The 24,478-nt window shown below is 32.7% G+C and overlaps 1 protein-coding gene across 1 annotated transcript; it reads left to right on the top strand.

Annotated features, from left to right (window-relative positions):
* Window positions 1-1,160: 1,160 nt before the first annotated feature.
* On the top strand, window positions 1,161-16,656 carry LOC134683048 (uncharacterized). Its single transcript, XM_063542087.1, has 7 exons — window positions 1,161-1,277; window positions 1,860-2,441; window positions 4,485-4,606; window positions 10,126-11,385; window positions 12,337-12,793; window positions 13,696-14,013; window positions 15,219-16,656. The coding sequence occupies exons 1-7, from the start codon at window positions 1,223-1,225 to the stop codon at window positions 15,551-15,553; spliced, it is 3,129 nt and encodes a 1,042-aa protein (XP_063398157.1). The 5' UTR covers window positions 1,161-1,222; the 3' UTR covers window positions 15,554-16,656.
* Window positions 16,657-24,478: the final 7,822 nt, after the last annotated feature.

The following is a 24,478-nucleotide window of genomic DNA, read 5'->3' on the forward strand; positions in this document are numbered from 1 at the left end:
TATATTGTAAAATAATGAAATTTTCTTAACGACGCTGTTGCTAAATATAAACATATTTTAAACTGCATGGACACAGGCAATATTTCTTCAATATTCATATCAGGTCAGCTGTTGCCATTTCTTCAGAATTATTAACAAAGTCCAAACATGGTTGGATGGATAAATAATTCACATTCGGTAAGGGTTGACAAACGATGTAGATCTGCGGATTAGTAGGGGTTGTCTCCTTGGATTTGATTTTGATTTTTGGTGTTTTAACGCCACTTTTAAGCATCGCATTTAGGCTTTTTGGTGGCGACCAGTTTTAATTGGTGGAGGAAGCCAGAGTTCCCGGAGAAAATCACCGACCTTCGATAGGAATTGTCTCCTTCGATATGTTTGTTCAAGTCACTATAATACGAAGGGGGAAGGCATGATAAGGCCCCTGAAATAAAAAAAAAAAAGGTGAATATCTTTAATCCATTTGGAATTAATGGAATATTATGCTACACAAAAAGCAGGATTAAGACCGTCAACTGGGTGAAAATGTTAGTATGATGTCGCAGTGATATCAAAATGATTTCGAAGTTTGTTTATTGTACCGGTAATGAATTTATAGAATTATTTATAAATTGTTTGCAGAGAGAGAGAGAGAGAGAAAATTGAGAGATAGAGATAGTTTACCAACGTTTAGTTGTTCACAGTAAACTTTCTATTTTTTTTTTAATAACTGTACATAAAAACACACAGTCTTGTAAGCTCGCTTTCAAGAAAAATTTAATTCAAATCAATTGTATAATATTTTGATGTCTATTCATCACTACGTAACAGCACGAACCGTTTACAGAATGACACTCCTAGTGAATTAAATACGTCAGTGTTTCTGAAATCAAATTAGCAGTGTTATTTGGCTGTACATGGTTATCTCGTTATTTCTTCATTGTATATTGCTTCTTTTTTCTCTACATGTACATGAACGAACAAGTTTTTTTATATAAACACATAACTATTTTGTAATGTATAATGTTATTAATTTACCACAGAACAAATACCATTAACCATCTGGAAAATGGGGGAAGAGGCCGAAGAACAGTACAGAGGCGTTTTACGAAGTGGTGTAGAAAAACGATATGTGATACGTTTACCGATTGTTGGGCCGTTTGGCGTAGGAAAAACTTGTCTCACCAAAAGGTTGTTAAGAAAGGAAATATCGGATGTGACAAGCACGAATGGTATAGAAATCATGACTCAAAAATGTAAAGTATGTTTAACAGATAATACTTGGATATTTTCAAACGGTAAGTCATGTGTCATAATTTAATTGCACAACGTTACACTTGATTGGTAGGGTTTTTGCTACATAATAATCAATAAACACCTCGATTGCGTTTATGTTTTTTGTCGTTATTTGTTATTTGTCACACACTATATATTCAGTTTGATTTATATAGATATCCTTTAAAAAAAATTAATTATTGCACACGATACACATCTTCTATATCAAACGTTTAGCATTGTATTTTATATGAGTTTTTATAACAACTAATGGTTCGGTGCTATTGCTGCAAACTGTATAGCCCCCGTTTGTACAATAACTCTTTTTTCTCAAGCAAAGAATAATTTCGGAACATTTGGTATCAATGCCCATCAATTATATAATTGATTCAGTGTTGCGACTGTTTTGATTCACGCGTCACTGATTACCCGTATGTAGAGTATTCGCACATATGACAGATAACTTTTCAACCATGGTATCTAAATGGGTTTTTTATATAGTTGATCAGAAAGTTACACTTTAATTAGTTGATTACACTACAACATCTTTCTTTTATATGCGTGAATTTTGTAATTAGTTATATGAGAACTACTATATTTAATAGATGTTCGCTTTGATGCAAATCAAGGAAGAAAATCGAGATTGATAAAGAACCTGTTGATCCCTCCTCGTAAAGAAAATACAAAATCAAATAAAATAACAGTGGTGACATATAAACCTGACAAGAATGTGTCAGAAAAACACGAAAAGGATGCCATCACCAATTCAAATGACAAAAGAGATAAAATTAACAATACACCTTCCGACTTAGATATAACTGAGGATGAAAAGAAAAAGATACCTGTTCCTACGAATGTTAACGAAAATCATGAACCGACAGAAAAAGGTATCTCTGAAGCACTAGATAATGTTCTTGCATCTGCTTGGGTAAGAACGTCTGATGTATTAGCTGATCTCAAAGGTTGGTCCGAATCTGAAGCGACATTTGATGACTTTGCTGAAGTGGCACTCTTAGATTTTGCTGGGCAATACGAATTCTATGCAACTCACCAAACCTTTTTAAATAAACATGCAGTTTATTTGTTAGTTCTAGATGTTAGTAAGAACATAAAAGGGTTGATGACATCTGAAGATGGAGATGAAAATTTCCTTGATATGTCCGAGATTCCCTTTGAAGACATTGGAGGTAAATGTTTCTTGATTTTTTGTAAAATCCAGTAAACCTATGATAACTAGTGTCTCTTTATTCCCGGCTTTATTATAGTAATAATGTATTGACTTTCTTTATATTAGCTCCGTAACATGCCCGAGGTATTAACAATGGCCAAGGGTGATTGAAATCCACCGAGACAGTTTCAAATTGTTTCAAAACACTGAACTTCATCTAAATTTTTTTAATGATATTAAGTTAAAACAAAAATGTAAAAGTATGTCAATATCTAAAGAAAGTGAATTCGTAATGCACGGATGTGATTTCGTAATGCATGGCTGAAGCAGTTTCTCCGTTCATAATGACCAGTTGTCGAATTATCCTTTTTTAAAGCATGGACATTTCTATAAATATTGTAGTAAGTTGATTAATAAATTAGGTTGATATTTTATCGTGCTTCTCATGGTAAACAAATAACGTGTCCATCTTTCTATAAAACATTACTGTAGCTTTATATTATCGTCTTTACAAGTCATATCATGTTGTTGTATGGCATAAATCTTCCATTTGTTATGCTAAAACTTATATATTTATCGTAAACAAATGGTGTTGTCGTCTAATTTTTCTTAGTCCTATATTTGATATATGTACGGGGTTAAGATTATTAAGCAATATCTTATTTAATAGTTCACATTTGAAACTGTTCTGTGGTTGTTTATTATTGTTGTCCTTAAACAGTGTTAGCTTTAATGTTAATGGAATGTTTTGGATACGGAGCTACAAAAATACAAAATTCAATATTGTCGCAATATGAAGGACGGCAGACATAAGTTCCTGTGATTCCAACAATTTATATTAGTTTAATTTACTTGGTGATATGCATCTACCAAGATGCAAGATTTCGGTTCGTAGTCATGTGTGATATCAAATGAAAAGCCAGTGATTTTGTTTTCTAGACACTATCAGATTTTCAGATTTATGAATCGCGATTCCTCTTGTAATTGAAATATATATATCCCTACACGATAAAAAATGACTAAAAGAAACATGTATTAAGTGTTGCAAAATACATCGAGTATAAACATTAGTTAAACATTTTATTTATTTTAAAAGTTAATGTTATTTAGTATATGTATGTATTTTGCGGTATTTAACCTGTTTGAATCAATCATGGTAGTCAGATTAATATTTTGCATCTTTTTACCCAACTATTATTCAACAACAAGGGTACAAATCTAGGACTGTTTAGAAAGCTAATACACTGGACTAAATACAATATAAGAATATGTACCGAACTCCTGCATATTGGAAGACTTATTCTTATTAGGTATATACGAATTCGCGGTACCTGTAAATGCGAAATCTTATTAATTTATTGTTAGTAAAATCGATCTACATAATGGTCTAAAGTGCGATTGATTTTTTTCCCTGACCAGTGCTTACTGATTAGTCAATATATTTCTTTGATAATTCCGCGGTCTACTTCATTTGCTTTCTATTATATACCGTATAGCGGGTTATTTTCGCGGGGTGCAAATTTTCGCTTATTTTCGCGGATAGAACAAAATCGCCAAAATAAATTCCGCCAAATTAAAGGTGTACTAACAAAGGCATGAATTAAAGTTTTCAATCCGCCAAAACAATAACCGCCAAAATATTTCGTATACCTTGTTCAATGAAAATCGCGAAATTTTACACCCGCGAAAATAACCCGCTATACGGTATGTTTAAATTTGCCAAAGCTACACTCTTATTATTTACTATATTATTGATTTCTTTTTGTTTCTGGTTTTTATTGGGGGTTGAACGTTATTACACAAAGCCATCTTTATTCTTTAGCCATGTGTTATCTTGCCATGCTAACAATTACGTCTTTGTGGATTATTTTCGTGCATGTAAGAGTGGTACTATGCTAAGGTTCTTCACAGCACCAAACAAAAAGTGTCAGTACTATTTTGTATATAAAATTAAGATATTTATGGAAATTCAAAAACTATTTGTTGGTAGTTAGGTCTTACATATTTGAATTTTAAGCCTGCTTTTATTAAATATAAATGAATTTCTATGACGTTTTCACAGAATACATAAACTTTTGGATGGATGCTATTCATTGCTATGGTGATGAAGAAGATGGAATCGGCGACACAAAAGAAGCGCTTCCCTCAATTATTGTCGTTGGCACATGTTGTGACAAGTTACAGGTATCTTCTAAACTTTTATTTATTATGTTGGTTGTGAAGGTGTAATACCGTTAGTCGTTGATAAATTTACATTTTCCCAAAAATGTGCAGAATTTATTTTCGTTTCAAATAAATAAATACTGGGCATGAGTAAAGTTTTATCCTATTTAGTACTATAGGAAAAATTTCAAATAACATTTTATGGCATATCAGAAAATAATCCTCATTGGATGTTATCCAATCAAATGTCTTCCCTTATTTTATCTCTGTTAAAGGTTTAGTCACCATGTAACCTGCAGATTACAAAATATTCTATAGAAATTCCAAATGAAAAAATAATGGTGTTTTGAAATACCCAAGTTATATGTTTATGACACAGACATACTTTTGGATACAACTGGATGTGACCTACCATGATTTGGTGGTATATAAACTCATCATAGATACCGGGACTAAATTTTGTATTTACGCAAGACGCGCGCATTGTCTACAAAAGACTCATCGGTGACGCTCGAATCTAAAAAAGGTAAAAAGGCTAAACAAAGTACGAAGTTGAAGAGCCAAAATTCCTGAAAATTTTTCCAAATACAGCTAAGTTAATCTATGTCTGAGGTAGAAAAGCCTTAGTATTTAAAAAAAAATCTAAATTTTGTTAACAGTTAATTTATAAATTTAACCATAATCAATGATAATTCATGTCAGCACAAACAGTTCTGACTACTGGGCTTGTGATACCCTCGGGGAAATAAATCTCCACGAGCAATGGCATCGACCCAGTGGTTGTAAATAAACTCATCATAGATACTAGGACTAAATTTTGTATATATGTAACACTCAGAAACGTGTCCTTCCCCCCAAACGTGTCCGATTCCCCCAAACATGTCTAGTTGAAAACTGCGCCAAAGCGTGTCATTTGTATAAACGCTCAAACGTGTCCATTTCTAAACTAACCCCCAAACGTGTCCAATTCCCAAAACGTGTCCATATCAAGCGTTATTTGGTTATTGCTATTTCATTAATGTATACTAATTTTACCATTTCATTAAAAATATACATAAGCACGTTAGTACTTTTTCAAAACGGAAGAATTAAATTGGGTTAAAGTGGGGGGCGTCATTTCGGCTATATCGTATGTAAATTGTAAGCAAACATGTTGAATTAAACTGTACAGTTAACGGGTCAAAGTGTCCCTTTCTCTGCGCGTTAAAACTTTGATATTCTCTCTAATTATGCATGAAATATTGACAACTGGACAATTCGCAACAGTCTAAAGTTATTTATTCAGTAGAACTGAAAAAACATTAAAACTTGCATGTTTTCTCTAATTTGCATGAAATACTTGCAACTGGACAATACGCAACCATCAGTACAAAGTTTATCTTAACAATAGAACATTAAAAACATTAAAACATGTATGTTCAAATGTAAAAAAATAAAAACAGGCAGCCTATGTTCTCTCTAAATAAAACTGCAAAAACATTAAAACTTGTATGTTCTCTCTAAATATGCATGACATACTTGCAACTGGACAACACGCGATCATCAGTTTAAAGTTCAGTTTAAAGTTAATTTGTACAGTACAACTGTAAAAACATTAAAACTTGCAAAACTATTGTGCGCTCTAAATATACATAAAGTACTTGCAACTGGACAATACGTAATCAACAGGCTTAAGTTTATTATACACTACAAAATAAAGTTGCAATTAAAACCGGCGTTGATCACATAACAGTCATATTCATAAAAAAAGAATCTATAAAATTTATGCATGAAATATTTGACAGTGGACGTTATGTTTCTTATCTGGTGTGTCTTTAGTGATGGTGGAAACCTAAAATTTATTAAATAACCGGATAACAAGTTTATAATTTGATGGGCTTTTGAAATACACAAAGACCATTGACAGAAGTGAGAGAAAAAATACTGTTAAAAGCCCGCCATACAATATTCGGATAAATATAAAAGGCATCATCGGAGTTCATGTAAGTACAAAATAATTAGCAAAGTTAACGATTAATTCAACTCCATGTGTATGTTCGCTCTAAATGAATATGAAATACTAGCAACTGGACAATAAGCACTTTTATTTAGTTTGTTAGTTAACCGCCCCGGTTTACACATCAATAACCTCTAGAAAAAATGTGTTTAATCCTCATAATTCTTCAGCCAAACATACGCGATTATTAATTTAAATTATTACTTTGATGGCTACTATATGTACCATCAGAAGCACAATGGCATGTCGTGACTAAGGAGTACGCCGCCATCTTGACTTTCTAAAAATTTAGTTTCGGAAACATGGTTTATCGAAGTGTAAACCAAGAGAAAAATTCTACTTGACCAATCCAATTCAAGTATTTATAGATATGCAAATGATATAAGAATTATTTAAAAATAACAGATTAATTTTGCAATTATTGTAATCAATAAAAACCTACATCGAACTAACTTAATCTGATAAATGACAACTTCATCACGTGTATCTCCCATCAAAGAATTACCGTTAACGTTATCAGCGATTTTTTAATTAGGAGATACATGTATTAGCGCTAAAAGACGTGTGACGTTTTGACGTTAAATATTGGACACGTTTAGGCGAATAACAATTATCGGACACGTTTGGGAGAATCGGACACGTTTGGGGGGAAGGACACGTTTGGGAGTGTTACATATACACCAGCCGCCCGTTTCGTCTACAAAAGACTCATCAGAGACGCTCAAATCTAAAAAAGTATAAAAGGCCAAACAAGGTAGGAAGTTGAAGAGCACTTAGGATCAAAATTCCTAACAGTTTTGCCTAATACAACAAAGGTTATCTATGCCAGAGGAAGAAAAGACTTAGTATTTAAAGAAAATCAAAATGTTGTTAACAGTAAATCTATCAATATACCCATATCAATGATAATTCATGTCAGCACAAAAAGTGGTGCTGACTACTGGGCTTGTGTTACCCTCGGGGAAATAAATCTCCACCAGCAGCGACATCGAGCCGGTGGTTGTAAATAAACTCATCATAGATACCGGGACTAAATTTTGTATATACGCCAGACGTGGGTTTCGTCTACAAAAGACTCATCAGTGAGGCTCGAGCTAAAAAAAGTTAAAAAGGCCAAACAAAGTACGAAGTTGAAGACGTTGAGTACCAAAATTCCTAAATGTTTTAACAAATACAGCCAAGGTAATCTATGCCTGAGGTAAAAAAGCCATAGTATTTCAAAAAAATCCAAATTTTGTTTACAGTTAATTTATAAATATAACCATATCAATGATAATTCATGTCAGCACATAAAGTGCTGACTACTGGGCTTGTTGTGATACCCTCGGGGAAATAAATCTCCACGAGCAGTGGCATCGACCCAGTGGTTGTAAATAAAATCATCATAGATACCAGGACTAAATTTTGAACCTAAACTACCGAAAACAAACATTATTGTTCAATAAAATAAAGAGACTTTTTTCCTTTGTAATACTGGTTATTTCAAGCCTTTCTGTCAAGTTTTGTCATAATCATTTCAATAGTTTGAGAAAAATCTAAAAAAATGAACGACGACATTTACAGCGATTCGAGCAAAAATTCTTCGACAAATCCAAACCAAGCTGCAACAAGATGGAATAGAGTGTGGACCAAAAAATGATCACATATCTATGATATCTGCCTACAAACAGTTGAATATGATACATAAGATAATTTTAGGAAGATATATACCACTAACGGACCTCTTTGTCTTCTTTGTATGTGTCTTTGTTCAATTTAGACCTTTTATTTCAACACAATTTCATCTTTTCAGGCCAATAAATAAAAATAATGGGGTTACTTTCAGTCCTTTATCAAGTTTATGGTTAAAAAGTTATAAGAAATGTATAATTAAAGCATTTTTGCAGAACGAACAATCTACATAAAAGTGTACTGTCTTTAATGAGGTTTCAATAAGTCCTTACGTAAAAATAAATTTACGCTGCGTTTCAGAGGGACATAAAAGGCTTCTTTTTTTGTGAATAATTTTTCGTTACAGCATTAAACATGATTTCAACTACTTATAACTATATATTTATTTAAGTATTTCTAATGAAAATGTTCTGTAATAGCAGAATATAAGAAATAAGTAGGAAAAGCCCCCTCCCCCCAAAAAAAAAAAAAAAAATAAAAAAAATACAACGAAACACTTATTATGGCTTGTTCTGTCAACTGAATATTCATGGTAGAGTCCTATTCTAAGACAATGTTCTCATTAAATGTGTGTTAGAGACTCAAGCATATCAGAATATTTTTTTTTATACTTCACTTAAAAAGCAAAACATTTTAACACATAAGATTACTCACAAGGTCAAAGGTGCATGTACGGCTTCCCATATTAATGTGTAATACCAACATTGATTTTCTCCTATTAGTCTTTGTTAAATTTGCACTTTTCCCAAAAATGTGCAGAATTATCTTTGTTTCAAATAAAGAATACTTGGCATTGGTCAAGTTTTATTTTGTTGATACTACACGAAAAAATGTCACATAACATGTCATTGCATATAAGAAAATATCCCTTATTGGATGTTAACCAATCAAATTTCTCCATTTATTTTATCTCTGTACAAGGTTTAGTCATCATGTAACCGGAAGATTACGAAATATTCTATAGAAATCCCCAACAAAAAATAATGGTGTTTTGAAACACCCAAGACATATGTTTATGATACAGAAATGTGTTACTGCAATAAAATGTAGGATAAATTACCTACAACTGTCAAATTCAAGGGAATATTTTTTTCTACATACTTTGGTATACAACCGGATGTGAAGTACCTTAATTTGGTGGTATTACACCTTTAACAATATTGACATGGAACGTGGCTATTCTATTTTCGATACCACGTTGTATATAAATACTTTGAAATCATAAATTGAGGTTAATGATTGAAGGTAGCCACTTATAATGAGTCAGTGATATACAATAAGAACATAATGCAGTTGTATATGTTTTATAAAAGGGGGTTTTAGGGTTATTGCATGAATATTGGGGAATATTGTCCCGAGTAGAATTTTATATTGCACGAGCTTGTGAGTGCAATATATGTTCTACGAGGGACAATATTCCCTAATATTCATGCAATAACCCTTTTATTGTATAGCAATATGATATTTGAAAGCAAAAATTGGTTTAAACTAAGATTTTAACGTTGATGACGTCATGAATTTTAAAGATTTATTGCACTAGTGCAATATTATAATTTATTGCATGCGAACTTTTGGTTACGTGATGTGGGAAATATTATATTGCTATACAATAATATGGGTTATTGCACTTTTCATTCAAAGTTCATTGAATAGTCGAAAAGGTAAAATCTCAGTTTTGACTTTGAATATCATCAAAATGTAAGTATATGAATATTCATGATCTGCATGACAAATATGCACACAAAATAGATCATCTGTCTTTTTTATTGTTAACATTTTTGTCTTTACTCAATTTGCATTCATGAATGTACAAAGCAATTATTGTGCCTGTTATTCTTCAAGTTTGTTATGTCTTGATCAATTATGTTTGTAGACTGATAAGGAAACAAGGAAATGGGAAATTCAGAAACAGTTCGATCAAATACTAGGGGATCATCCGAAACGAAAGCACATAAAAGATTTTATCATGCTTTCAAACACCACTTCCAGTGAATCCGATTTTGACGTGCTCCGACGCCGTATTGTACAGCTGGCTTCAAAAGTTGACACATGGGGACAACAACTTCCTACTCGTTGGATAAAGTATGAACAAGTTTTGGATCAACATCGAGAAAACCAAGATAGAGTCATGGCATATGAGGACATGAAAACATTAGGGAAATCAGTTGGACTTGAAATCAGAGACAGGAATGAAATGAATTTGTTTCTTAAATATCAACATGATATAGGAAATCTTATTTATTTTGAAGACATTCCGGATTTAGTGATCTTGCAACCACAGTGGTTAGTTGATGTGTTGAAATGTCTTGTGTCAGCGAGGAAATTCCAAATCCGAAGAAATATTGTTTACAACTCCGACTGGAAAGAGTTAGAAACAACAGGTAGACTGACAGAAGATTTGATCACACAGGCCTTTACCGGAGAGGGAGAGGGGACAGATTTTGTTAAATACCGACGTCACATTCTACAAATCATGGAAAAGTTTGATGTAATTGTCAAACCAGACATAGCTGAGGAAGAATCTGTATCATCACTAGACGAAAATGGCGAAATTGATAAATCAAAAATGCCAACTGTTCATTATTATGTGCCGTGTTTGATTAAATCAAAGGCCATTAGCAATATAGTCGACAGTTTCAAAGTAGATGGAAAGGATTTTAACAGGACGTCTTGGATGTGTATGAATTTCGATTTTCTTCCACCTGCTTTTTTTAACCATGTCCTTGTTAATTACATACGCCGTTATCAGATTAGTCGGGAACCATCAAAACGTGGATGCAAATTAGCCCTTTACCGCGGCATGGGAGTCTTCAATCTCGATTCATCGGGTCGAACAAAGCTGGCAGTTTGTGTTAGCAAACACGTGATCCTGTTTCAGATCTGGAAATGGGGGAAGCATTCCCAGGTGTCATTCAAAGACATCTGGAAACATGCAGAAGCCAGCATTACCGGAATAAAAGGGAGATACAAGATGAATGTATCGTACACAGTGAAAATGAAGTGCTGTAATGGAAGCTACGACAATCCAGATGGAATGGTAGAAATGACAAAGTTGGAGTCTGACGACGAATATTTTTGTGATGAGCACGCAGAACTACATAAATCAAAGGACCTGTTAAACTCCTGGTTTAAGGTATAAGTAATACATATTTACATATAAAACATAGTAACATTCATTGCATGTACAAATTTTGGTAGAATTTTTATGGTGTATTTAAAGGAACAACAATTTAAAAACATTTAGTTGTTCTATTAGTTATTTCAAATCTTTTATCCTTCCATAAAACTCGTTATACTGTATAATTGATGTATTTGTGTTTCATAAATACTAATTATGGATTAAACATCGAATGAAAAATTGAAAATATGTTGAAGGTATTAGATGTATTAATTCATGGCACAAATCCTGTATAAGCACTGTCTGTACTGGCACCAAAACCGAAAAAGTGATGTAGTATCATGTTCGTGAAAAAGTTTACGAATCACTTACAGAAATCCTTACAACTCTTAAATTTAAATAAGATCTTTAAAAATATGTGATATTCTTACTTTTCACAACTTAGTTGTCATGAGTATGGTATTCTCATTTTTGTGATATATCATATTCAAATGACACTACATTCGTGACCAGCTTATTAATCACTGTACTTACAGAAATCCTTACAACTCTAAAATTTAAATAAGATCTTCCAAAATATAGGATATTCTAATTTTCACAACTTCGTTGTCATGGATTATGGTATTGTCATTTTTGTGATATATCATATTTATATGACACTACAGTCGTTAAGAATAGTTTAAGTTACAGTCCGTCACAGTGAAGGTTAAACTTCTTAAGCAAGGTCCATGCTTCAAACGGTGAACCAATAATGACATAAACTAAACGCATTTTTTCATCGTGTAGGAATAAACTTATTTAATTTGTCGCTTCTCAATTATCAATATGCAATGTAAATGAGCTCAACTCGATGTCAAAAATCTATGTTTAGTTGAATTTAACGAGATTAGTTTAAAGGAGGAAGTCTTATTATTTTTATTTAAGTTAATGTATTGTGCTTTAATTTTCTTCTATTGTATTTTGTAGGAAGAATTGAATGCTGACATGTTGAATTATGTACGACTAGCTAAAACAGTTGCAGACTTAATGCCGGAAGTTATGGTAGAACAATTAAAATCTGATGGATCTGAACTCACAGGAAATACTAGCATGACATTCCGATCTCTGTTCACCTCTTTCCAACTACAAAACAAACATAAACCAACTACTGGGAAATGGGCAAGTCCAATGTGCCCGAATGAAGACACTGAAATAGCTGTAGGCGATGATGTTAAACGTTGGCGTTTTGTCCTCAATGAACTCAAGAATCATTCTAAAATAATCGACGAGTCATTCGTAGCTCTTGAAAAGGTTTTGACAAATGTGTTCATCCGATCTGAGAAACTTTTTAAAAGTTGCTCGTTTGTTAGCAAATATCAGAAGATAATGAATGACATGTTTGAGGCAAACGATTATGATTTCTATCTGCAGAAGGTAAAACATGGTAAGTATATATCAAACTATATCTAGAGATCAACTTCTAAAGTTTAGCGGTTAACTTTAGTTCTAACATGCTCTTTTACACTGATAATATATTTGTCTGAATACAAATAAGTTTTGAATCAAAAGCTGCTTTGAAATCGTTTCACTTTTGATAGAAAATATGAAAAAATAGAGAATTCAGGATTCTGAATATTACCTTTTTAATAAACCAAAAAACCCTATATTTTTTAACATAGATTAGATCATTACTGTTCGATACCTCTTGAATTCAACCCTGTTGACGCTTAAGATATGACAAAAGAAAAAAAAATTGGAACAGGAATTTCATACAATTTTTGCTCAACAGAGTTCACCCCTGACACTATTATTATGTGTTACTACTATTAATCTCAAGTTTTCTTAAAAATCTTTGAGTAATTTTTCCATTGTACTTTTGGAATACCTGCATTTAACTGTTTTTGATCCCTGGGGTTTTATTTTATTAGGAGAACACCATATCGATTTTTTGTTGTACAGTTCCGCTATTTTTATTTATTTTATATCTGAAATAAAATTACAAAAATGCATTTATAAGCAGTTAATGTGTTCCTGTCAGAGAGTAATGTTCAATCCAATGGGAGATTCACGCTCTATGCACGCTAAAAAAAATTGCAACCACTCTTTATGGGGTCCGCAGACGGCCTGGCCTGTTGGAAAGAAAAAATGTCTGTTCATACATAATTCATACTCATTTTCCAGTGGCAGGCTATATTTTTTCTACATTCATCTCGGACGGCCTCTATTACATGACCTTAATATTAAATTAATTGTTAATGTGTTCTCTTTTTGAACATGTATGGAATATTTGCCATTTAATCACTTAATTATCAAATTTTATAACATGTTTTATTTCTGTAATTACAGAAATTATTCCCGATACATTCGAAATCAACATCAGACGTCATTACCAGATGATTTTACAGGAAATATCTGTTAGCAAAATATTGGACCACATGATGACCCACTGTGTGTTAACCAGTGATGACAGACGCCATGTGGAACAACTTGTTAGACAGGCCGAACAAAATCAGGCGTTGCTAGATATAATCATTGATAGGAATCGTTCAACGTTTGATATATTTATTGATGCTTTGCGGGACAGCGGATATGATGGTATAGCCGAACTACTCAGATGCGATCTAGAAGATATCAAAGAAGATACAAGAACAGCACAAATGGAAGGTATATAAATTGTTTATGCTTTGTGTGGTTTCTGATTTAAAACTGTCCAAATAGGTACATTAATCTACAGTTCTTAATTTCCACTTTTATTCTTGTATTTTGTGTCTTTCTGATGAGTTAAGCCTTTTTCAACTGATTTTTATAGTTCGTTCTTATGTTGTATTGTTATATCATTGTCACAGGTTAGGGGGAGGGTTGAGATCCCGCTAACATGTTTAACCCCGCCACATTATTTATGTATGTGCCTGTCCCAAGTCAGGAGCCAGTAATTCAGTGGTTGTCGTTTGTTTATGTGTAACATATTTGTTTTTCGTTCATTTTTCTACATAAATAAGGCCGTTAGTTTTCTCGTTTGGATTGTTTTACATTGTTTTATCGGGGCCTTTTATAGCTGACTATGTGGTATGGGCTTTGCTCATTGTTGAAGGCCGTACTGTTACCTATAGTTGTTAATGTTTGTGTCATTTTGGTCGTTTGTGGATAGTTGTCTCTAGACCAAATTATAATCCTGGTACCTTTGATAACTATTGTCTCATTGGCAATCATACCACATCTTCTTTTTTATATTAGCATATTAAATGATAGGCAAGACAATGTTTGGGCTTGGGGTCATGCACGTAGTTAAACATTGTCTTTTATAAATTCGTCAAATTTAATGTATATTATTCGAAGTTGTTCGTTTTCAAATAACGAATAATGCTACAATGAATGAAGACGGTAATTTGCAATATATGAAGCGTTTTTGTCTAGCGGTTTGCGTGCCAATGAGACAACTCTCCATTCAAGTCACAGTTTGTAAAAAAAAACAATTATAGATCAAATACGGCCTTTAACACGGAGCCGTGGTGTACCCCGAGCAGCAAGCTATAAAGGGCCCCCATAATAACTATCATAAATGTAAAGCCATTCAACCAGACAAATCAACAGTCTTATCCATATTTAAAAAAAAACAGAACCGAGAACAAATTATTAACCACATCAATGAACGACAGGCCCCGAACAACAGGTTTCTGACGTAATGGCTACAAAAATACATGGTGCTTGAATTCAATCAAAGTTTAATTTAAGCATCAAAAATAATAAGTATAGGTTTATCATACCAACATGGAAAAACGGGGCCCTTGCTGCCATGTCAGTTTTCATGTTCACTTCTGTACAATTTCAAAATGTTAGGCTAAGAAAATATTTCTCTTGATCTTTTTCAGGATTGTCAGCATGGACTGTTCCATTACATAAGGTACGTCTTCAGAAGAATTACGTAGATATCATATCTAACATCAAACACGAGGCAATAGTAGACCACTTGATATCGTGTGAATTGCTAACAATAGACGATCAGCAAACTATAGAGGCTTGTCCAGCACAGACCGAAAAGAACAGGAAGTTGATGGACCGACTATTGCATTGTGGGGAGAAATGCTTTATGGAATTTCTAAATGCTTTACGTTCTGACGACATTTATGCAGATCTCGCAAATCAGATAGAACAAACAGGTGTCACCAGTATTGATATTGCTAATCTTCAAAGTTGTTATACATAAAATGTAGATAATCCATGAATTATGAACTTAGTTATACCCATTTAACAATGAAAAATATACTGATATATTAACATGTATTACGCTTCTAATGACCATTTGGATTTTTTTCTTCGTTTTATTTAAAACAAAAAAGGCGGCATGGTTACAATATAACTTGTATAAACATGCGAGATTTGTCTATTATCATCTTTTTTTAAGTTGTTGAATTATAACCTGATGACTATAATACTCATAAAAAAAACTTTACATGCAAAAAAAGATCAGCAAGACAAGATGTAGAAATAAGTCAAAAGTTATTTTAAAGTGTAGATAATCCATGAATTATGAACTAAGTTATACCCATTTAACAATGAAAAATATACTGATATATTAACATGTATTACGCTTCTAATGACCATTTGGATTTTTTTCTTCGTTTTATTTAAAACAAAAAAGGCGGCATGGTTACAATATAACTTAAATAAACATGCAAGATTTGTCTATTATCATCTTTTTTTAAATTGTTGAATTATAACCTGATGACTATAATACTCATAAAAAAAACTTTACATGCGAAAAAAGATCAGCAAGACAAGATGTAGAAATAAGTCAAACGTGACAACTCTTTTAATATTAGTCCGGAAAATGGAAGTTGTTATCTTATAATTCATCTGGGTTTTTTTCTTTCAATCGATAAATGGCTTTTGAAAGCGTAATACTACTGCTGCCTTTATTTAAATGTGTAATATAGAAATTGGTTATCCCCTAATAGTCACTTTTCAAAAAATTGTGATAAACATTTATATATCGTTTATATCAATATCAGCTATCAGTTATACCCAAACATATATTCTACTTTTTCGCTATTTTGTTTTAGCATTTATTTCATTTTTATGTACATGTAGATGGCATGATGTTGATGTTTCTTTCAATTGACATTTGCTATTGAAAAGTTAATGTGGTGTTATATCGATGTGTTCAATTGATAACTTGTTCCTTAATATGATACTGTGGCAATCAATTTTGTAGCAATCAATTCAAATATCTAGCTGTTCACATATATACGAAATGTCATGTAGTTATAATAAAAAAAAATGACAGAGCGTGTAAATATGCAAAAATAAATGTATTCTAAAATTAGTCTTGGTTTTCTTTTTTCAATACGTCCACTGGGAAATTATGTTTAGGCATTTTGATAGCAGTTCATTTACCATTTATTTAATCTAAACACACTGGATAAACCTCAAAGATCAAACGGTGACAAGGATCATAAAAGACCCAAGTAAAAGATATAAACTAGTACAAATCATTCTTAAAAGCAGGGAAGAAATTACCAAAATTAATTATATATCTGTACTTATAAAAGTAAAATCCCAAAACGACTATATTCCGAGGAAAAATCCCAAAGAAAAGTCCCTAATCAATTGGGAAAATCACATGATAAAACACATCAAACGAGTGGACAACATCTGTCATACTCCTGACTTATTACAGGCATTTTAAATGTAGTAAATGGTAGGTGAACCTGGTTTTATAGCGCTAAACCTCTTACTTGTATGATTGTCGCATCAAATTCCTTTATATTTACAACGACATGTTAACAAAACCGACATAATTGACAAAATAGGAGTACAGCAGTTATCACTGTGTCACAATCTCAATCACAAAAACAAACAAATATTTCACATATTAAACTTACTACTTCAACCAAGAGAAAGCCCAAACATGTGCTTGACTGTAAAAGGCCCTCAGAAAAAAAAAAAAAAAAAAAAGGTGAAACAATTCAAACGCGATAGCTAACGGCCTAGTTTATAAAAAAAAATATATACTGTTAATGTCTGTGTCAGTTTGGTCTCTTGTGGACAGTTGTCTCATTGGCAATCATACAACATCTTCCTTTTTATATGTACGAACAACTGATGTCACTGAACATTAATTGTATGTGGTTCAGGCATGGGACGATTTACATTGCAATGTAATGCATAACTTTACAATTACTTTGACAAAACCATGCATTATATCATAATTACAATTACATTAATGTATCAAAGTAATGCATTAAATTACAATTACTTTTGCAAATTAGTAATGCATTGAATTGCACATTGTATTTGTAAATTTATTATTGACATGATTAAGTTAATAGAAAAATCAAAAATTTTGAAAAACCACATAAAGTCACAAAAGATTCTTACATGTGCAGTAACTGTTCCTATTAATGAGTTTAAGTAAACATGTTAAGGGGGCTCGCAGGTCTAATTCAATTTTTAAAGGCAGTGCTTTAAGGCCTGACTTTTAAGTCATGATGTTCATCTTTTCATACGCAATCTATGCAGGGGGTCTTTTGGCCAGAAATAGATCCGGAAATCTTCGAATTTCTCCTCTTCTTTTTATGGTATAATATGGTTTTTGTTTCTTTCATTTACATTGGGGACTAAAGAAACGATCAGTGTGTATTGTTCGTTTTATAGAACTTGTTATTAGTGTGTATTTTGCATTATAAGCAGTCAACCTGACTACAAACTATCATTATGTGTATTCCGTGTGGAAAGAGGTCGGGTCAATTTCGAGTGTTATCTGACATCTAAATATTCTTTAATTAGTTCAGACGTTGATATAACAATGAAAAGTCGACTGAACATGATTAATATTGCATCTTCTATAATTCAAAGCGGAATTCGGTTTATATACGAGAAACCGTAAAGCGTTTTCAATTTCGGTTCTAGTTATGTATGTTGTCTACGTATTATCCTGGTTCCCGGTACTACGTTCCGTGTATTAGCTATTTGATATATGTGATGTGTAACATTACGGTCGGGTACCAGCCAATCTACGTGTGTATGTGTACATGATTTCCCGCCAAAATGACCGATTTACAGCTAAAAAAATAGTTCATAAACGTTCCGTATATTGATATGCAAATTCATAATAAATCGTAACTTTTTTTTATCTTTGTATAATAAATATAACAAAATGGATTCCACAAAATTGAAAATAGCATTATTTTACGAGGATTTCTCATATTTTTCTCACTTCCGGGCGCAGTAATACGTATGTTTTGAAGAAGCTCGAAGAATTTGACAAAGTGAATTGAGAAGGAAACGGATAGATATACGTCCTTGCTATCAGGTAAAACAATTTAAATGTACAGAACAAACACATTTACTTCACACAAATAGTACAGGCTTAAGCTTTTTATTGTCTTACACGACTGAAGTCAAGTGTTTAAACGACGGCGGTGAGCTACAAGGTACGGGTCATACTGGGTCAAGTCTAAATATGTAAACATATCCACGTGCTATTAGGTAGAAAGCATCGTAATGCAATATCTACAATTTTTCCTCCTTTATACATCGTTTAACCAGATATATTTCTCCTTTATACATCGTTTAACCAGATATATTTCTCTTTCAAATACACTTAAACACGGATTGTATGTACGTATCTTTTCTAGTGTTTTCTTGTCCTTATTAAAGTTCATTTGTTGATGTTTAAATATTTTTGAACGACTGAACACAGGAGTAAATGAATGCAACAATTATATATACTGAAGACTTGGGCTGTACAATGATAGTGTACGTATATCATACTGATTATTATTCTAGCAGTAATTATGTTAATTTAGGATGTAATGACAGGAATTCATGAGTTATGCCTCAGGCTTTCTGAAAAAATATCAATGACAATGTAAACAGGAACAAAACATTGACACGAATGATGCTCTCTTCCATGTTATAGTTATTTAGGTATGTGTGTTGCACAAGTTTAAAAAAAAAATAAGTTATAAAACTTTTTTTCAGGGCACAAACCCACTTTAAAGAGACTTGTCTACTGCCATACCCATCCTATTTTCATGCACCATTTGCAAGCAAGAGACTGAATGGTTTGCAAAACTAAAAATCAGGACGGTGTCCAATTAAAACAAAAGAACTAAACTGGATGAATATTGTAGGAGAAATCTAGAGGAAAGTTTTGATTTGTGAAATTGGTTTTCCTGAAAAGTTATTCATCCTAGCCTGCAGAAAGGAACTATAAGTTATAACTGTCCACCACCAACTGACGAGCTAATGTTGAGCTTCACATATGGAATTACTCAAATACCATCAATGTCTATGTTTTCAGCACAGATTTCACAAGTTATGACAAAGCTGTGCTTTTTTTATACCTGTTAAAGAGTTGTATACTAAATTTTATTTTTTTATCAATAAATATATATTGTGTCATTTAAGAACTTGTATTTTGCCAAAAGATGCATACTAGTGAATGAAAGTGGTGCAGTTCATTTTGCTTTGGTATATAGAATTGAATTACAATTGTTCATGTTATTGGAATGCTTATAAAAATAAGGAGATGTGGTACAATGTATATGATATTTAGTGAGTTTATCAAGCAAAAGTGAATAAGAAATAGGTATAAGCAGTTACAGGTACTACTGTACAATCTCAAACAATGAGAAAAACTCATACCGTAAAGAGAATTTCATATTTACAAGTAAGTTTTGTTTTTGCGTTGAATAATTTTCTTCTATTGTTTTAATTGCAAATATGGGAAGTGGTTAAAATGCTAATGAGACAACTGTTATGGCCACAGAGTCTTAATTGAAAACTTCTTTTTCATTCATACCGGTAGATTTTGCCTGGAGTTAGAAACATATCTGCCAACTTTTCAAAATGCACATGGGGGTTTTACGTGAAAGATGGTCCATATAGTCATACAAAACCTTCAAGGGGGCCTTCAAATGGAAGCAGGACAAGTTGCCCCACTGGCTAATCGCCCCACTTTTTAAAAAACCGCTGATTTATCAAATCGCCCCACATGTACATGTGAAATTGGTTAAATCATGTTTAATATTACTCCTGCCAACTCGCCCTACTTATAAAAAAACGGTAATATTTAGATTAATATATATACAATTATAAATAAAAACTCGCACCACTTTAATGATAACTAATCTTCACAGAATACAAACAAACCGAAAATTAATTTAATTACTATTATTGATATATACTGAAATTATAATATAAAAAAAAAACTGATTGTTGAAGAATAACTGTAAGTTTTGAACATTTGAAGCTTAGTTATTTGCATAACAATTGAAAAGAAACCAGTTAAATGTATCAAAATGCAATATAAGGAATTTAACTTATATTCAATGGAATAACATCTTTTTCCATAAGTGGGGCGAGTTGGCATTACTAAATTCATCCTGGTTAATAATATATTTATCTAGATATCACCCATTTCCATTAGGTGGGACCAGTTGGCAGGAGTAATATTAACGGGATTTAACACAGTTCACAAGTAATGCATAAAGTATTAGATAAATAGACCAAAACTAAAAAACTTAACTTTGACCACTAAACCATGAAAATGAGGTCAGGGTCAGATGACACCTGTCAGCTAGACATGTACACCTTACAATCATTCCATACACCAATTATAGTAGACCTATTGCATATAGTATAAGAAAAACAGACCAAAACACAAAAACTTAACTATAACCACTGAACCATGAAAATGAGGTCAAGGTCAGATGACACCTGCCAGTTGGACATGTACACCTAACAGTCCTTCCATACACTGAATATACTAGACCTATTGCTTATAGTATCTAAGATATGGACTTGACCACGAAAACTTAACCTTGTTCGCTGATCCATGAAATGAGGTCGAGGTCAAGTGAAAACTGTCTGACAGACATAGGGACCTTGCAAGGTACGCACATAACAAATATAGTTATCCAATTACTTATAATAAGAGAGAATTTAACATTACAAAAAATCTTAACTTTTTTTTCAAGTAGTCATTGAACCATGAAAATGAGATCAAGGACATTGGACATGTGACTGACGGAAAGTTCGTAACATGAGGCATCTATATACAAAGTATGAAGCATCCAGGTCTTCTATCTTCTAAAATATAAAGCTTTTAAGAAGTGAGCTAACACCGCCGCCGCCGCCGGATCACTATCCCTATGTCGAGCTTTCTGCAACAAAAGTTGCAGGCTCGACAAAAATGAAATAAAAACATGAGGTCACCGTTCATTTACGCTCACAATCTGCCTTTGGAAGAAGCATTACATTTTTGTCACTGTCCTTTTGTTTTCTGTTGAACTAATAGGAGAAATAGCGGTAATATCGAAATAAAAAAGAACTAAATTACAGAAATCGCTTATATTTTACAATTATTTATTTGATGTACAGCTTATTCGAAAACAACAATAACTAGAGGCTCTAAAGAGCCTGTGTCGCTCACCTTGGTGTATGTTAATATTAAACATTGGACACAGATGGATTTATGACAAAATTGTGTCTTGGTGATGGTGATGTGTTTGTAGATCTTACTTTACTTAACATTTTTGCTGCTTACAATTATCTCTATCTATAACAGTAATTTCTGTGGAAAATGTTAGTGAAAATCTACAAACTTTAGGAAAATTGTTAAAATTTACTATGAAGGGCAATAACTCCTTAGGGAGTCAATTGACTATTTTGTCATGTTGACTTATCTTAAGTTCTTACTTTGCTGTACATTATTGCTGTTTACAGTTTATCTCTATCTATAATAATATTCAAGATAATAACAAAAAAACAGCAAACTTTCCTCAAAATTACCAATTCAAAGGCAGCAACCTAACAACCGATGATCCAATTCATCTGAAAATTACAGGGCAGATAGATCTTGACCTGATAAACAATTTTACCCCCATGTCAGATTGCTCTAAATGCTTTGGTTTTGGTGTTATAAGCCAAAAACTGCATTTTACTCCCATGTTCTATTTTTTGCCAAGGCAGCCATCTTGGTTGGTTGGCCGGGTCACCAGACACAATTTTTTAACTAGATACCCCAATGATGATTGTGGCCAAGTTTCAATTAATTTGGCCCAGTAGTTTCAAAGGAGAAGATTTTTCTAAAAGATAACTAAGATTTACGAAAAATTGTTAAAAAATGACTATAAAGGGCAATTACTCCTAAAGTGGTCAACTAACCATTTTGGTCATGTTGACTTATTTGTAGATCTTACTTTGCTTAACATTATTGCTGTTTACAGTTTATCTCTATCTATAAGAATATTCAAGATAATAACCAAAAACAGTAAAATTTCCTTAAAATTACCAATTCAGGGGCAGCAACCTAACAACAGAATGTCAGATTCATCTGAAAATTTCAGGGCAGATAGATCTTAACCTGATAAACAATTTTATACCTTGTCAGATTTGCGTTAAATGCTTTGGTTTTTGAGTTATAAGCCAAAAACTGCATTTTACCCCTATGTTCTATTTTTAGCCAAGGCGGCCATCTTGGTTAGTTGGCCGGGTCACCGGACACAATTTTTAAACTAGATACCCCAATGATGATTGTGGCCAAGTTTGGTTAAATTTGGCCAAGCAGTTTTAGAGGAGAAGATTTTTGTAAAAGTTAACCCTGGACGCAGGACGACGACGGACGACGGACGCTGGACGCCAAGTGATGAGAAAAGCTCACTTGGCCCTTTGGGCCATGTGAGCTAAAAAATATAGGTCACCGATGAGTTTAAAAAGATATTTCAATTTTAATGCCAAAAATGGAATTTTTGCACCAAAGGCAAAGGGAGATAACTTTGAGCTTTTTCAATGATATATACATTTTAAAGGTCACCTGGGACCAACACAAATTTATTTTTTGGAATGATTTGTGTACCATATGATAAAGTAACAACTACTAAAGATAATAAATAGAATTTGTAATGAAAAATTAAAGTTTAATTTTTTTCTTAAAATCTTATACCCGCGAGCCTCCTTAAAATTCTATTCAATACGGCTATTACATTTTATTTATTATAACTTCAAGTTAACTTTACTTTTATAAAATACTTTTTGTGGGTATTTTTGAAATTTTAGTCAAAATATTTACTGAGAATTATTTTCTTTGAATATAACAAACAGAGGCTCAGCTTAGTTAATGACCAATTGTCAAAATGGTTCAACGATTGATTGAAAAGCAAACCAATAAGTGTTCTATAACAATGCTCATCTATCTTTTGCTTAAGGGGGGTCCCAGGACATCCTGATAATCTGTCAAGCAAAAGCAAAGTGAATAAGTAAATTCAAGATTTTAGTCAGTACAATTTTGTGGGAAAGTTAACCGTTTAAATGCTTTGTATACATGACGAAATCATCGGATATCAGTAAATTTCCCCCAAAATTACACCGATCATATTATTTTTATTTGACTGTACTTCTTGTAGCTGCTCGTGATTGACTGAATACCAGGATTTCAATATCACAGAGAAGGTAACCTGTTGAATAGTTGTAGCACCCCCGAGTCAAAAATCTGTAACATTCAATAGGTCCATTGGCATTACTCAAACAATCGGTACGAAACACAAAAAACAACTGACATTAAAATAACAGACCCAAAGTTCTAACATAAAGAGTACTTGCAGTTGCTGAAGGTAGTTTAAAGTTTTTTTACAATACATAAATATATCATGGTCTCCCATACTTAAACATTAGTTAGTACACATTCAATGAATTTAAAGAGAACATCGTCGGAGTGATTGTATATAGCTGAGTGAAACTGAAAAATAAAAATCTGAAAAGGATAAGTATTGCTGTGTGTATAAGATTTATTCAAAGTAAGGTCATGTTGGTAAGTTTCTGCAGTAAACATAATAAAATTGAGAATGGAAATGGGGAATGTGTCAAAGAGACAACAACCCGACCCAAAAACAACAGCAGAAGGTCACCAACAGGTCTTCAATGTAGCGAGAAATTCCCGCACCCGGAGGCGTCATTCAGCTGGCCCCTAAACAAATATATACTAGTTCAGTGATAATGAACGCCATACTAATTTCCAAATTGTACACAAGAAACTAAAAATTAAATAATACAAGACTAACAAAGGCCAGAGGCTCCTGACTTGGGACAGGCGCAAAAATGCGGCGGGGTTAAACATGTTTAAATT

This window comes from Mytilus trossulus, chromosome 9 (genome assembly GCF_036588685.1).
Source record: "Mytilus trossulus isolate FHL-02 chromosome 9, PNRI_Mtr1.1.1.hap1, whole genome shotgun sequence".
NCBI classification, from domain to species: Eukaryota; Metazoa; Mollusca; class Bivalvia; order Mytilida; family Mytilidae; genus Mytilus; species Mytilus trossulus.

What these genes read in the sequence shown, in the direction of transcription:
- LOC134683048 (XM_063542087.1), top strand. Translation starts at nt 1,223, where the DNA reads ATGACTCAAAAATGTAAAGTATGTTTAACAGATAATACTTGGATATTT. An exon ending in TCTGCAGAAGGTAAAACATG is followed by an intron (nt 12,794 to 13,695) that starts GTAAGTATATAT and finishes CTGTAATTACAG; the next exon opens with AAATTATTCCCGATACATTC. An exon ending in AAGAACAGCACAAATGGAAG is followed by an intron (nt 14,014 to 15,218) that starts GTATATAAATTG and finishes GATCTTTTTCAG; the next exon opens with GATTGTCAGCATGGACTGTT.